Here is a 12,918-nt window from a genome sequence, read left to right as displayed (position 1 = left end):
TTCCCTTCCATCCCTGTCCTCACTGCAAAGAAAAATGGCTTAAGAGCAAGGAGGACCTCAACTGGAACTGGGTAGAACCTGGGATCACAGGCAGGTCAGGGCATCCACCTGTGTGGCTCAGCAGACCCCCTGATTCCCACGCCTAAGTGAGCTCCCAGCCAGGCACCCCAACTCCCCAGTACAACATCAGTGCTTTCCTGCAAACTGGGAAATATTTGAGAGGGGGAAACAGCAAAGTCCTCCAGGGGAATGAACGCTGCAAGGTGAGAGCAGGTCCGAAGGGAGGAAGGAGGACATGCCAGGCACCCAGTGTTCAGAGAGGGCCTGCCCATGGCAAACACTGCAACAGGAAACACTTTCTCAAAAGCTTCTTTGCTCAAGGCGTTTAGCTTTTATTTTGCAGTAATTGTAGATTGATGGGAAGTTGCAAAGGTAGGACAGAGGAGTCTCCTCACCCACTTTCCTTCAGTGGTTGTATCTTCCAGAACTAGGATAGTATCAAACCGGGAAATTGACACTGGTATTGTGTTTAGCTCTTTGTCATTTCATCGCCTGTGTAGATTGCAAACCTACGATGCAGTCAGGATGCAGAACAGTTCCAGCCCCACGAAGATGTCCGTGCTAGTCACGCCCACTACTGCCCACAACAGAATTCTTTGCCGAAGTGGGAATTGTGTTAGAGGAGCCAGAGACCTGAAATGAGTCCTCAGCCAGAGGATGCGGGGTGAGGGTTGGACCATTTGGGATGGAAAAGCAAGCAGTCTGTTCCAGGCTGCTCTGGGGACACAGTTTCAAATTGGCTGCCTTGCTCAAGTTACCTGGAATGGGGTGCTGCAGGACGGGGATCCTCACAACAGCACCTTGCCCTTCCCTCTACTCAGGCGATAGCACCTGGGTAAGTGCTTACAATGTGGGAACCCCTGGGTCTGGAATGAGACATGGGGGTGCCCAGGTGACCTTGGGTTGGGCCCAGCCAGCCACCTCCCTGCGTCCATTCTGCCTGGCCCACCACACCTGCGCTATCTCCGCTGGCCCTGGGGAAGCACAGCTGCGTGAAGGGGGCTCCTGAGAAGCAGCAGTCTTGTGTGGAACACAGGTGAGGCTGTGGGCATAGCTTGATCTGTAATCCCAAATATTTAGATACAGAACATGTGGACCTCCATTTGTACTCTGTATCCTAGGCTGAGAACGTCAGGGCCCTAGGGTCAGACTGAGAAATCAGCCCTGGTTCTCGGGGTTCTCAGTAGCACATGACAGGCATAAGGAGACCTAGGTCTGATGGACGAGACATGGGCTCAGCTTGGGACTCAGCAACATGAGAGACCTTCCGAAGGTAGGTGCTGGGGAACCCAGGAAGGCTTCTGTAGGACATGGAAGGGATACTGGCCAGGAGAGAATCCTCTGTAGATACCGGGGAAAGACCGTGATAATATTGTGTAGGGCAAGGGGTACAGGCTGGGGGCAGGTTGGGAGGCCAGCAAGGAGAGGGCAGCCTGCCAGAGAGGAGACCAGGAAGCCTGAGGGGTGTGGGCCGAGGGACAGCCAAGCATAGACGTTAGACAAGCTGCATTCCTGCTCTGCCCTTCTCCCTCACCACCCCTGGCTCCCAGGTAGCCAGCCACCTCCCAGGTCTGCACATGCTGCTGCGTGTGGGGCAAGCTTCAGAGCTGAGCCAGCTTCCCTGTTTACAGTCAGCCTGGGGGAGGAGTGCAGAGGGAGTGGGAGGAGAGGGGAGGAAGGGGAGGGGAGGCCGCAGGCTCAGGCTGGGCAGTTTGTTCCAGCTCCAGCTGGGCCCGAAGTCTTCAGTCTTCAAGCTGCCACCAGCGTTCTCAGGCCCTGACTCGCAGCCGCCACTCACCATGGCTATGAAGGTAGACAGCAGGCCCGGGGGGCTGCCCGGCGGCGGCTGTGACCCAGGCACAGCCCGAGAGCACGTGCAGGCAGTCACCCGAAACTACATCACCCACCCCCGAATCAGTGAGTACAGAGCCCGCAGCGGGTGAGGCCAGGGTGGGGAGCTGCGGTGCGCTGGCCGTGGGCTATGAGGTCCCTCAGCCCTGCTTCTTGCAAAGAGGAAGAGGAAGAGGAGACCTAGAGAGGGGAAAGCTCTCGGTCCAGTGGGAGTGATGCAGCAGGGACAGCCCGCAACAGGGGTCACCTGTGAGGGTGGCGGGTGGAGGGGTGGAGGGCCCAGCCCAGGCTGACCCACAGGAGAGGGTGGGGAGTAGCTATTTCACCCTGATCCTGCCTCGGACACTTAAGTCCAAAAAGGTCTTCCAATTGCCCCTTAGAGAGAAAGGAACAGAGATCACATGTGTATATCCTCCCATGGGAACGTGTGTGTGTGTGTGTGTGTGTGTGTGTGTGATGCGCACCAAACGCCCAGCACAAGCCCGTGCATGATAAAGTGGACTTGGGCTAGCAGGTGTGGCGATGTAGACTATGTGAGCATTCTCAGCATGAGGAAATGGGTGACCGTGTTGTTAATGGTGCGTGTGCCTTCTAGGCTGGGGGATCTGTGTACAGGAGCTGGTAGGGGCTGAGCCTGGAGGGTGTGTTCCCACCTTCGCTTTGGGGGAGGAAACGTGTAACTGTGTGTGTGTGTGTGTGTGTGTGCGTGCGCGTGCGCATGCCTGAACACATGGAGTGAGGTATGTGATGTGTGTGTAGGTTCAAGGGGGAACACATGAGCTCCTGCTTGGGCAGTGTCACATGTCTGCGCGTGGCAGTGTGTGTGTACAGTTAGGGCAAGGCAGTGTTGGGCACAGGAGCATGTATATGCGCCCCAGTGCCGGGGGATCCCCTTGTAAGCTTCTCAGGGACCTCCTGTGCCTGTTCTGCAGGGATGGGCCAAGTCCCACTGCCTGGGCAGAGAACTTGGCAGGCTGCAGAGGATCAAAGGGAGCCCCCAGTCTCCTTGTCCAAGGTCATTCTACCTGGCACAGCAAACTCTCAGACAGTCCAGCTCGATGGAGCAAACCAGCCTGGCCAGCCCCAGCTAAGCAGAGCCAGAGGCTCCCTACAGGGCGAGCGGGGTGAGGGGAAAGAGCTTGGTGCAGCCACCTCTTCTCCCTCCCTCCCTTGGGTGGCAGCCACCAGTGCCACCCAATCATGGATGAGAGCGCAACTGTGAACTCAGCCCAGGGGCTCAGGGAGCACAGCCCGATGTGGGGCACCTACTAAGGCCTGAGCCAGCAGCTGGGGTGCAGCACAGACCAGCTGAGAAGGGAGAGTGGCGTGGGGTCAGGTTTCCCACGGAAGCCCTGCAGGTCCTGTCTGTGGAGGTGGGAGGAGGACAGGTGCTCAGGTTCCCCTAGGCCAAAGCTGGAGTTGCCGAGGGCTGGAAATAAGCTATGACCTGGCCTCAGTGAGTCCAGAGCTCAGGACTGGAGCCTGAGCTGGGGAGTCTGATTCTTGCCCCTCCCCGTGTGGTAACTCACCCCTGCAGGCCGGCTCCGCCCCACCTGTGGGGACAGGAGAGGCTACACTCGGGCAGGGTGTGGGGCCTGGACCTACAGGTTCTGTGCTGCTTTTCGAAAATGCACCTTGGAAGGTATCCTGCAGGTACAGCCTCACCGCACCAGCCGCCCCCAGGCAGGACTGTACAGGTCTGGAGCAGCCTCCAGCCAGTTCCCTCCCAGCCAGCTCCTTATTTACAGTCAACATCTGACAGGTTCCAAGCCAGGCTGGAACCCAGGAGTGACGGTGTCCCCAGGTTTGCAGGCCTGGTCCATGATGGCTGCGTGTGGCCCCCAGCCAGGCCGGTGCGTTCACATCCCGCAGCCGCCCCAGAGCCAAGGCTGGTGGTGCAGGGGGCCAAAGCCTTCACTTTGCTGCACACGACAGTGGCCTCAGAGGCTGCACCAGGAGCCACCCTTCCTCCCGCCCCGATGCTTCTGTCCTTCTCAGTGACTGAAGGTGTTTCTCTCCTGAGGACAGGGACAGGCTCAGGACCAGGGACGATCTGGACACTCTCTCCCCAGCTGCTACCCTCCATAGGCTGAGGGCAGACTGCATGTCCCTGTCTGCCCTCCTTCCCAGTCTGGCCTCCCACCCTGGGACGCTAAGCCCTCTCCCAGGCTGCCCAACTCTAGGCAGAGTTCTAGACCAGAGGCCAAGCCCTAGGGCCGCCTGGGCCATGGGCAGAGGTGAGCAGAGCGCAGCTTAGGAAGCCTTCCCCTCCTAGAGAAGGCAGAGCCATCACAATGGAGGCCACAAGGTTGATATTGTCCCTGCAGTGAGAGAACCGTCCAGAAAGGGGAAGCAGGGTAGCATCAGGGTGGGGATGAACACAAGCAGCGTCCACCTTGGGGAAGAAGGCCCCCTTTTGTCTCCCACAGAGCTAGAGTTGCTCCCCTAGAGCTCGGTGGGGAGGAGCTGGCATGGAGCTTCATCTGGTTGCTTGGGCAGAGTTGCCAGGCTGGGGAGGGGGCACAGCTTGCGCAAAGGTTCAGAAGGATAAGCTGACAGCCTGGTTGGAGGGATGCAGCCAGGTGAGATCACCCAGGGGCTGATGTGCCAGAGCACAGGCTTGCTACCCAGCCTCAGTTTCCTCAACTGAAAGGGGAGGAAGCCACAGGGTCTTGGGCTGATTCTAAGAACCCCTGGCTTCCAGTGCCTGCCTTCCCGCCCCTAACCTCCCCAGCTGGGATCAGGAGGAGGTGCGGACCTGCTGCCCCGGGCTTGCCCCCACCCCGGCCTCACGCATGGGCGCCTGCCTCAGCCCTCTCTGGGGACGCTGCAGGTGTGGCGGGGCCGGCGCTAATTAGAGCGCTGTTCGGGAGCCCCGCTGAGCTTTTGACAGGGCAGGCAGCGGGGAGGTGGGGGTAGGGAGGCAGTCCACTGGCCGGCAGCCCAAAGTGCAGCCCAGTGTCAGCAAGGACAATGGAGCGGGGTGGCAAGCATCTGGGGGAGGCCCATTGAGGGAGTGCCCCTCAGGTCATCTGAGCCAGCTCTCTGCTGGCGGCTCAGCACCCCGTCCCCTCCAGGGTCAAGGGGGACATCCAGGGTTGGGCAGGGGCCGTAATCCCTGAGTACCACAAGGTACTGTCCTGAATTGTGGTGTGTCCTGGGAGAAGTCGGCAGCCTTTCTGGGCCTCAGTTTGTCTCTCCACGAAATGGACACAGCCAGCATCTGGGGTGCATGCGGACAAAAGGCCTCACTGCCAGCCAAGGACTTCAGCACGCTCAGCCACCACTGTGTCCGGGTCCAAACTGGACAGCGCGAAGAAAAGACCTACTCTAGTTTCGGGGGAGACACGCTTGTTCTGGGAAGTCGGTCTGCAGCACCCACGGCTGCAGGAGGCCCTTGGAGGAAGGGCCTTGGAGGGTGTGAGCAGTCCAGTGTGCGCCAGAAACAGGCACGCCAGTGGGTTTTCTGTCCCGAAGACTGGAGGCTGGGGAGTGAGGTCATCAGCCCGCCGCTCTAGGAATCCGCCTAGAGCCGGGCACTCAGGGTGCCAAGGCCGGGAAGGCAGCGCAGAGAAGAGGCGGGTGCGCTTAGGTGAGGGGCTTAGAGACCTCACGCTGGTCCCCACCGTGTGGGCTGGGCTGGGGGCAGCCATCAACCCCGCCTTCCCTCTGAGGGGAACTGAGAAGCTGGCGCCCGGAGGGCCGGCAAGCACTTAGCTTCGGACCCTGGGTCCCTTCTGGGGCAGCCCCGCCTCCTTTCGGAACAGGGCGTCCTCTGATCCGGTACCCTCATCCCCGCTGTCCCCGCCCCCTCTCCCCAGGTAGAGCTGTTGGATGTCACAGTTAATGGGGATTTCGTGTGACAGAAGCTGTGAAGTGCGGGCGCTGCTGTGAACTGAAGCGGGAGGTGGAACTGGAAGTGGTTCCGTCCCGGGCCCTCCCCCTCCACACTGCCCGCCCTTCGGGACCACCCACTCTGCATCTTTTCACCCCAGGCTCACGGCTTTCGTCTCCCACCTCAGCCCTTTGGCAGGTCGAGCGTTTCTCTATGGAGCAGCAAGCTGCTGGTCCTTCCGTGGGGCTTTTAAACAAGTGACCTCTCTTGAGGCCCCGCCTGGCCCTGGAGGCACAATCCGTTCCCCCTCCCGGTGCTGCCAGCGTCGCTGCTCTCCGCAGCCCTGACCCTAACGATCCAGGCAATTGGATCAGACGCTCCCTGGACAGGAGATGGTGTGCGGGTGTTTGGCAATTTTTTTCCTGCTGGGGAGGGTGATGCCAGAGCCTCTGTCCCCTACCCTCCCTCCTGGGGGGTTTCTCTATGCCTGCCACCTCCGCAGCATTATATATCCTCTTTCTAGTCTTTTCCACCCTGTCTTCAGGGGAAGCGGGCAGGAGTTAGAGACTGATGCCTCAGGCCAGGCAACAGGACTCTCTTTTGGTTTGGGGGGCTGGGCAAGTGGGGGCCACGCTCTGGTTCTGATGTAGGACAGGGGAATGAGCTGGAAGAACCAGTAAGTGTCTCCCACAGTTCATCCACTAAATACTTGCTGAGCATCTGCCCTAGGCCGACAGCGTTCTGAGAGGTGGGTGCAGCAGTGAGCTGGGAGAACTCTGCTGCTGTCCTGGAGGTGACCTGTCTCTTGCAGTGGAAGCCAGCCTGTGCTGGCCACTGCACTGCCCTCTCCCTGTTCTCCCAAGGCACCGAGGGCGGGGCTCTTTCTCACCACGGAGCCGCTCACCACAGCTACAAGGCCCTTTCCCCACACCCAAGGGGTGCTGGACAGCACACTTGGCGCTCCGGGCTCAGCTCAAAAGGCCCTTCCCAGCCAGGCACTCGTGCATGCTCATAATACCACCACCCGGGGAGGCTGAGGCAGGAGAATCACAAGTCTGAGCCCAGCTTGGCAACTTAGTGACTTAGCAAGACCTTGTCTCAAAATTGTAAAAATTAATAATACATTTAAAAGGAGCTGGGAATATAGCTCAGTGTGAAGGCCCTGGTTTCAATCCCCAGTACAGTGAAAAGAATAAGAAAAGGGGGAAAAAAGGAAGGTGAGAGAAGGTAGAAGAAGAAAGGAAGGAAGGAAGGGAGGAAGGGAGAAAGTGAGGAAGGAAGGAGTGGGCCTTCCCACGAGCTGCTTCCTTCCCTGAGCACTCAGTCTGGTCCCCCGGCCCGTCTCACTCGCTCATCCCGTTCTCTCCCTTCTTAGCACCCACCACAGTTCATAATTCTGTTTCTTCTAAGACTGGACACTTATTTTAGATTGTAGGCTCCATGTTTTATTTGCCACTTATATTAGCCTAGCCCAATACAAAGAAGGCCTCCAGGACATATGGTAAATGTGATAGCTTATGCCTGCAATCTCAGCCATTGGAAGGCAGAGGCAAGAGGATCACAAGTTTGAGGCCAGCCTGAGCAATACACCAAGATCCTGTCTCAAAATAATAAAAAGTCCTGAAGTTATAGCTCAGGAGTAGAGCAGTTGCTCTGCCCGTGTGAGGCCCCAGGCTCAGTCCCCACTATGGACAGAGGAGGGATTCTTGAAGAAAGGAAAGGAGGGAAGGAGGGAAGCAAGTCACCCGGGAACGGGGTGGGAAAGGAGGCACCAAGCTGCCTTCCCAGGAGCCTGAGGGGGAGCCTGGAGGTGGGGCGAGCAGGCAAGGCGGACTCCCCAGAGGAGCCGAGCACCCTGCCTGCAGGGGCATGCGCTGGGTCACTTGGAGGTGGCAGTCTAAAGGCTCAGGCGGCCTCCAGAGAAGGCCGTGTGGAGGCAAAGCGGAGAGGGAGGAGCAGGAGGCAGGTGGGGGAGGGGAGAATCAGTGGAGACCCTGCTGGCGAGAGCAGGCCCTGGAGGAGCTCTGGGGCTTAAGGAGTGTTCTAGAAGGAGATACCAGAGCTTGCTTGATGGAAAGAGCACGGGAGGGGGGGGGGACTGGCTCCTGGCCCCAGGAGGCGCCATCCCTAGGGCCTGGATCTGGGTGCAAGGCGAGGGCCCTGCCTCGCCTTCCTGGGGTAAGGGGGAAGGGGAGGGCAGCTGGGTAGAGGGGATTGAAGGTCGACTGAGGGCATGGAGTTGAGGGGGCACCAACGGCCAGCAGAGCTGCTCTGCACATGCTTTCCTTAAGGAACTTAGATCAGACAAAAACAAGGGGTTTGATCACAGAAGCCCCGACTGGGGCAGGGCTTGGGCAAGGGGCTCCTGGTTTCTCTGTGGCATCAGCTGGCTTGAGGCCCGGCATGATCCGAAGCAACAGTAAGGCCACACCAGGGGCCGGTGTGGTCTCAGAGGAGTACAAGGGAGGGCCCAGCCCTGGCTCTGCCACAGACATCCGTGCGGCCCCGGGAAAGCTTTTCCCTTTCTGGGTCCCATCTTCCTGCCAGCCTGAGGGACCGAGCACTGCCATCCTGCCTTGCCGAGTTCCTTTATCTCAGGTGTGCCTTGGTATCACACGAGAACCCAGGGTACCTCTTTGCCCTGGGCAGGGGCCCATCCCAGGGTCGTGCAGCCAGCCTCTACCAGAGCCAAAGCGAGGCTTCCTGGCTGCCAGTCCTTGGCTTCTTCCGCTGGGGCAGCAAAGGTTTCCCGATGTCTAGCCTAATCCCAGCTGGTGAGCCAAGCTCATTTCCCCTTTGTGAGTCTCCCCAGACACTCGGTCCATGAACACTCCTTCCTTCCTGTATATGTCCTTTCTGCCCCCTCGGAGCACCCAGCGAGCCAGGGGAGCCCGGAGCCTCCCTGCAGGGCCGTGCCTGGGCCTGGTGCTGAGGGCAGAGGCCCTGTTTGGTTTCTCTCAAGCAAGCCAGCACAGCCCCGCTTCCCTCCCACAGTGCTCAGCCGGTGTGGGGTGGACGGAGGGAAACGCGGGCCTGGGGAGGGGCAGAGGAGGGCACTTCTGGGCCACAGCTGGGGGCCAGAGGCCTTTGGAAGATGTTGTGAGTCCGAGAGGAGGGGGTGTGTGAGGTGGGGGCTGAGGCCAGCTGGGGAGGGCTCTGAGGAGGCCTCTGCCCTCGCCAGCCCTCCCCCAGCCTCCTGCAGGTGTCCGAGGCAGCGGGGGCCCTGTGGGCAGGGGCATGACCCTTACAGCAATGGTGGCTGGCCCTGTCACAGCTAATGACCCTGATGGCCCGGGCTGGAGAGGAGGTGGGGTGTATAGAGGGAGGGAAGGCAGAGTAAGGATGCCTCTGTGTGTGTGTGTGTGTGTGTGTGTGTGTGTGTCTGTCTGTCTGTCTGTGACCATCCTGCAGCAGAACTTTCAGAGGTGAGCGTGTGGCGGGGAGACCCTCACCCACTTCCTTCCCCTCCCCAAGCCTACAGGACGGTGTGCAGTGTCAATGGGCCCCTGGTGGTGCTGGACCAGGTCAAGGTAAGACTCCTCTGCCTCTTCCCCGGTCCCAAGCCCAACCCCAGGGCTCCCCTCCCCTCACAGGATTTCATCCCAACTGTGCCCCCCGCCCCGGGTTGCTGGGCCTGTGCTGTTGTTTCTCACCTCCATCACCTGCCCCGCACTCTCCTCTACCGAGTCTCCAGGCAACCTGAGTTCCCCTTCCGGAAGTCAGCAGGGCTGTCAGAGCAGCAAACTCCCCCTGGAGGCTGCTGGGCACCAGCAAGTGGGTGGGGCCCATGCTGGCTTCATCGTCAGCAGTGGAATGGGGGTGCCGCAGAGGCTGGGCTCTCCCCACCTTCGACTCTCACTGGGGGGAGGAGGCAGCGGCTGGCCGCCTCTCCAGGGCTTGATGGTTTCCAGAGCGCTGGACCCTCTCAATGTCAGAACCAGCCAAGGGCGGGAAGTGGGGTGGGGCCAGGGAAGGAAACTGACCTGGGGGCTGTTCGGCACCCCTGGGAACTGCAGGAATGCCGGGCACTGGCAGCACTTTGGCGTGGGGGACTGCGGAGTCTTAAAGGGTCCTGCAGAGATACGGGAGCACTGCTGTCCTCCAGCTCCCCAGGGGCACACACCGGGAACTTGAGTGCCACCTCGACCCTTTATCCTAGAGCCCACTGTGCCAGGGCCCAGGTTCCCTGGCTCTCTCACCCTACTCCTGCCTCAGTAGGACGCTGACTTGGGGTCCCTGTGCCCTCCCACCTTCTCCCCACCCCATCGCCCTTAGGACCTGCTCCTTCTTCACACTGCCTTTCCTGCTGCCCTGCGCTTCCTCACGGCCTTAGTGCCTTCCCCTTAAAGGCCTCTGCGACGGTTCTGCGGCCCTTTCCTCGTGCCAGTCTCCGTAGGGACCTGCCAGCTGGCACCTCTGAGCCTTTGCACATGCTTTTCCTGCTGACTCCAGGGCTAACCTTCCCCAACTCCCCTCTGGCTCATCCCAGAATGTGCTGGGCACATTCCTAATCCCTGGCTCCAGGAGCCCAACAGAGATAGCACTTTTACTGAACACCCAGGCCACAGTAGGTGCTCAGTGTGTGTTTACTCATAGGAAGAATGAGTAAATTAATGAGATGAATGAATGAATGAGTGTTAGCCTGACTAGATGTGGGCCTGCGCCCACTCTATTAAAGAAACCACACTTTGAAGCTGGTTGTGGTGGTACATGCTTGTAGTACCAGTGTTAGGAGGCTGAGGCAGGAGGATCACTGAGTTCCAGGCCAGCCAGGGCTACATAGTAAATTCAAGGCCAACTCTATCTCAATGAAAATTTAAAAGATGAGAAAGGAAACCACAACTGCTAAAACACAGATTATTGTTCAGACCCATTGCTAGCATCCAGATTCCAAGTTCAGAGGACCATTGCTGCTGGGCTCTTTCATTGTGTAAGGGGCACTCTGGGAGGAAGTGTGGCTCAGGAGTGTGCACGCTGGCACCAGGGAGTCTAAAGAGTCAGACTTCTTGGATGCTTTTCTCATTTTAAACATCTTCATTATGACAAAGATTTTGTTTTGTTTTGAAAGCCAAATTGCTACAATAATAATAATTTTAAAAGACAAAGGTGGCACACGCCTATAATCCCAGCACTTGGGAGGCTGAGGCAGGAGGATGGTCAGGAGTTCAAGGCCAGCCTGTGCTAGATAGTGAGTTCAAGGTCAATCCGAACTACATAGGGAGATTCTGTCTCAAAAGGCCAAGATGAAGAAAAAGGTAATTCTGTTCTATGAGGAACATTTGATTGACTCTTTTAAAAAAGTTGACATATTCGTACTTATTTATGGGATAGGGTATTACAATTCAATGCAATTGATTCTGTGTACAACTGTACAATAATCAAATTGGGATAGTATTCCCATCCCCTTAAATACTTTCATTTCTCCAAGTTCTTCTCCTCTAGCTGTTTTGAAATACATAATGAAGATTTCTGGTGTTAAACCCAGGTCTGTCCACTATTTTCTACCAGCTCCCTGCCAAGCCTAGACCAACAGCTTCGGCTCTACCTGGGAACTGGATGGAAATAACAGTTGTGTGGGCTCCACCTCAGCTGCAGAATCAGAAACTGGGCTAGGGCCCAGAAGTCTGTTCTTACAGCCCTGCAGGTCCGAGAACCATCTATCCGGAATTGTAGATCCCAGTTCCCTCATATATTAAGGATAATAGGGTTGGCTTACGGATCAGATGAGAAAAATGTATTATTCTTCCCCTGAGAACGGCCAGTACAAGTCTGCCTTATTAGCATAAACAGTCACACCATCGCCGCCTGGAGCCAGACCCACCAGCTCGGAGCCGTACCCGCCGGCCTGGGCAGGGCTGGACCAAGGCAGAACGGACAGGACCCCTGTGCAGGCGTCCGTTTCCAGCTGTAGGATGGGGCTGCGCTAGAAAAGAGACCCGCGGAACTTTGGCTCTGACACTCCGACACATCTGCAACTCGGCCAGGGTAAAGTTAACTGGGTGGTGGATACACCCAGAGACTCCTAGGCTTGCAGGGCAAGGGGAAGGGTCGGTAGCACACAGCCTCACAAGACCAGGGGAAGGGGAAGGGGAAGACACCTCTGTGCACCCCTCACCCTCTGGACACTTTTAGAGTGGCTGGGTCAAAATGCTACTACGTATTCTGTCTCTACAGCGCCACCTTCTGCCTGTACTGAATCGCACAGGCAAATATTCTTCCTGCTTCCATTTTTCTCAAAAGGAAAAGTACGCTGGGAAAGAATTTAATGTAGATCAGAAGTTCTTAGCCCAAGACATTAGGCACTCGGAACTGTAAGTAAAGCTTTGTAGGTATGTGTTCATGTGCCTGTGCTTTTTTCTGGAGGGTGTTTTCAGTTTCATGTGATTTTCCAGGGTTTGTGACCCAGAAAAGTCTACATCTGTGATTTGTCGAGTGTAGAACCAACGCTGCCAGATCAATCAACCCCTCCAGCCCTGATCTCACAAGAGCACACATCCACATACGTTCCTATGCTCCCAACAGCTCACACACTTGCCTGTTCACACAGCCTCACGTACTAACGCACACTCACGTGCAAACACTCTCAAACGCACACACAGGTTGCTGAAAGCATGAACGGGGAATCTGGCTATCTGACACTCACCTGAATGGGGGTATTCTAGAGAGATTTCACTAGGGCAGGGCTTCTCAAACTTGAACTTGCAACAGATTGCTAGGCTCCCCTTGGCCAAAGTTTTCATGCAGGAGTGCTGGGCCGGGGCCCATGAATTTGCTTTTTTTTTTTTTTTTTTCAGTGCTGAGGGTTGAACCCCAGCCCTCAGGATCCAGACTGAGCTTGAACTTGTGATCCTCCCGCCTCAGCCTCTCAGAATGCTGGGAATGTAAGCCTGTGCCAACCACCATGTCTGCCCTGCTGAGTATGCATTTCTTAGGAGTTCCCAGGTGATGTGCATGTTGCCCTGAGGACCACACTTTGGGAGCCTCTGCTCTAGAGCATCCCCTAATTCCTGTGTTCTGTGAGTCAAAGAGTATTTGTAGTTGTTTGTGGATACGGCATTATCTTATTTGACACTTGGAGTAAGCACCACCTTATCCAGCAGACTGAAATCTAAACATCTAAGGCTGCTTTTAAATACTGTGTATAGGGCTGGAGAGATAGCTCAGTGGTACAG

The 12,918-nt window shown here is 57.2% G+C and overlaps 1 protein-coding gene across 1 annotated transcript in view; it reads left to right on the top strand.

The window, feature by feature from the left end:
• Positions 1–1,732: 1,732 nt before the first annotated feature.
• The window catches only part of Atp6v1b1 (ATPase, H+ transporting, lysosomal 56/58kDa, V1 subunit B1), a 25,477-nt gene continuing 14,291 nt past the window's right edge, over positions 1,733–12,918 (top strand). The window contains exons 1-2 of the mRNA XM_005385605.2: positions 1,733–1,977; positions 9,221–9,276. Coding sequence (XP_005385662.1) covers positions 1,860–1,977; positions 9,221–9,276 — 174 coding nt within the window. The 5' untranslated portion in view covers positions 1,733–1,859. The remainder of the gene's footprint in view (positions 1,978–9,220; positions 9,277–12,918) is intronic.

Source organism: Chinchilla lanigera, unplaced genomic scaffold (assembly GCF_000276665.1).
Source record: "Chinchilla lanigera isolate Chin_1 unplaced genomic scaffold, ChiLan1.0 scaffold00023, whole genome shotgun sequence".
NCBI classification, from domain to species: domain Eukaryota; kingdom Metazoa; phylum Chordata; class Mammalia; order Rodentia; family Chinchillidae; genus Chinchilla; species Chinchilla lanigera.
This window is presented reverse-complemented; position numbering and strand designations above follow the sequence as displayed.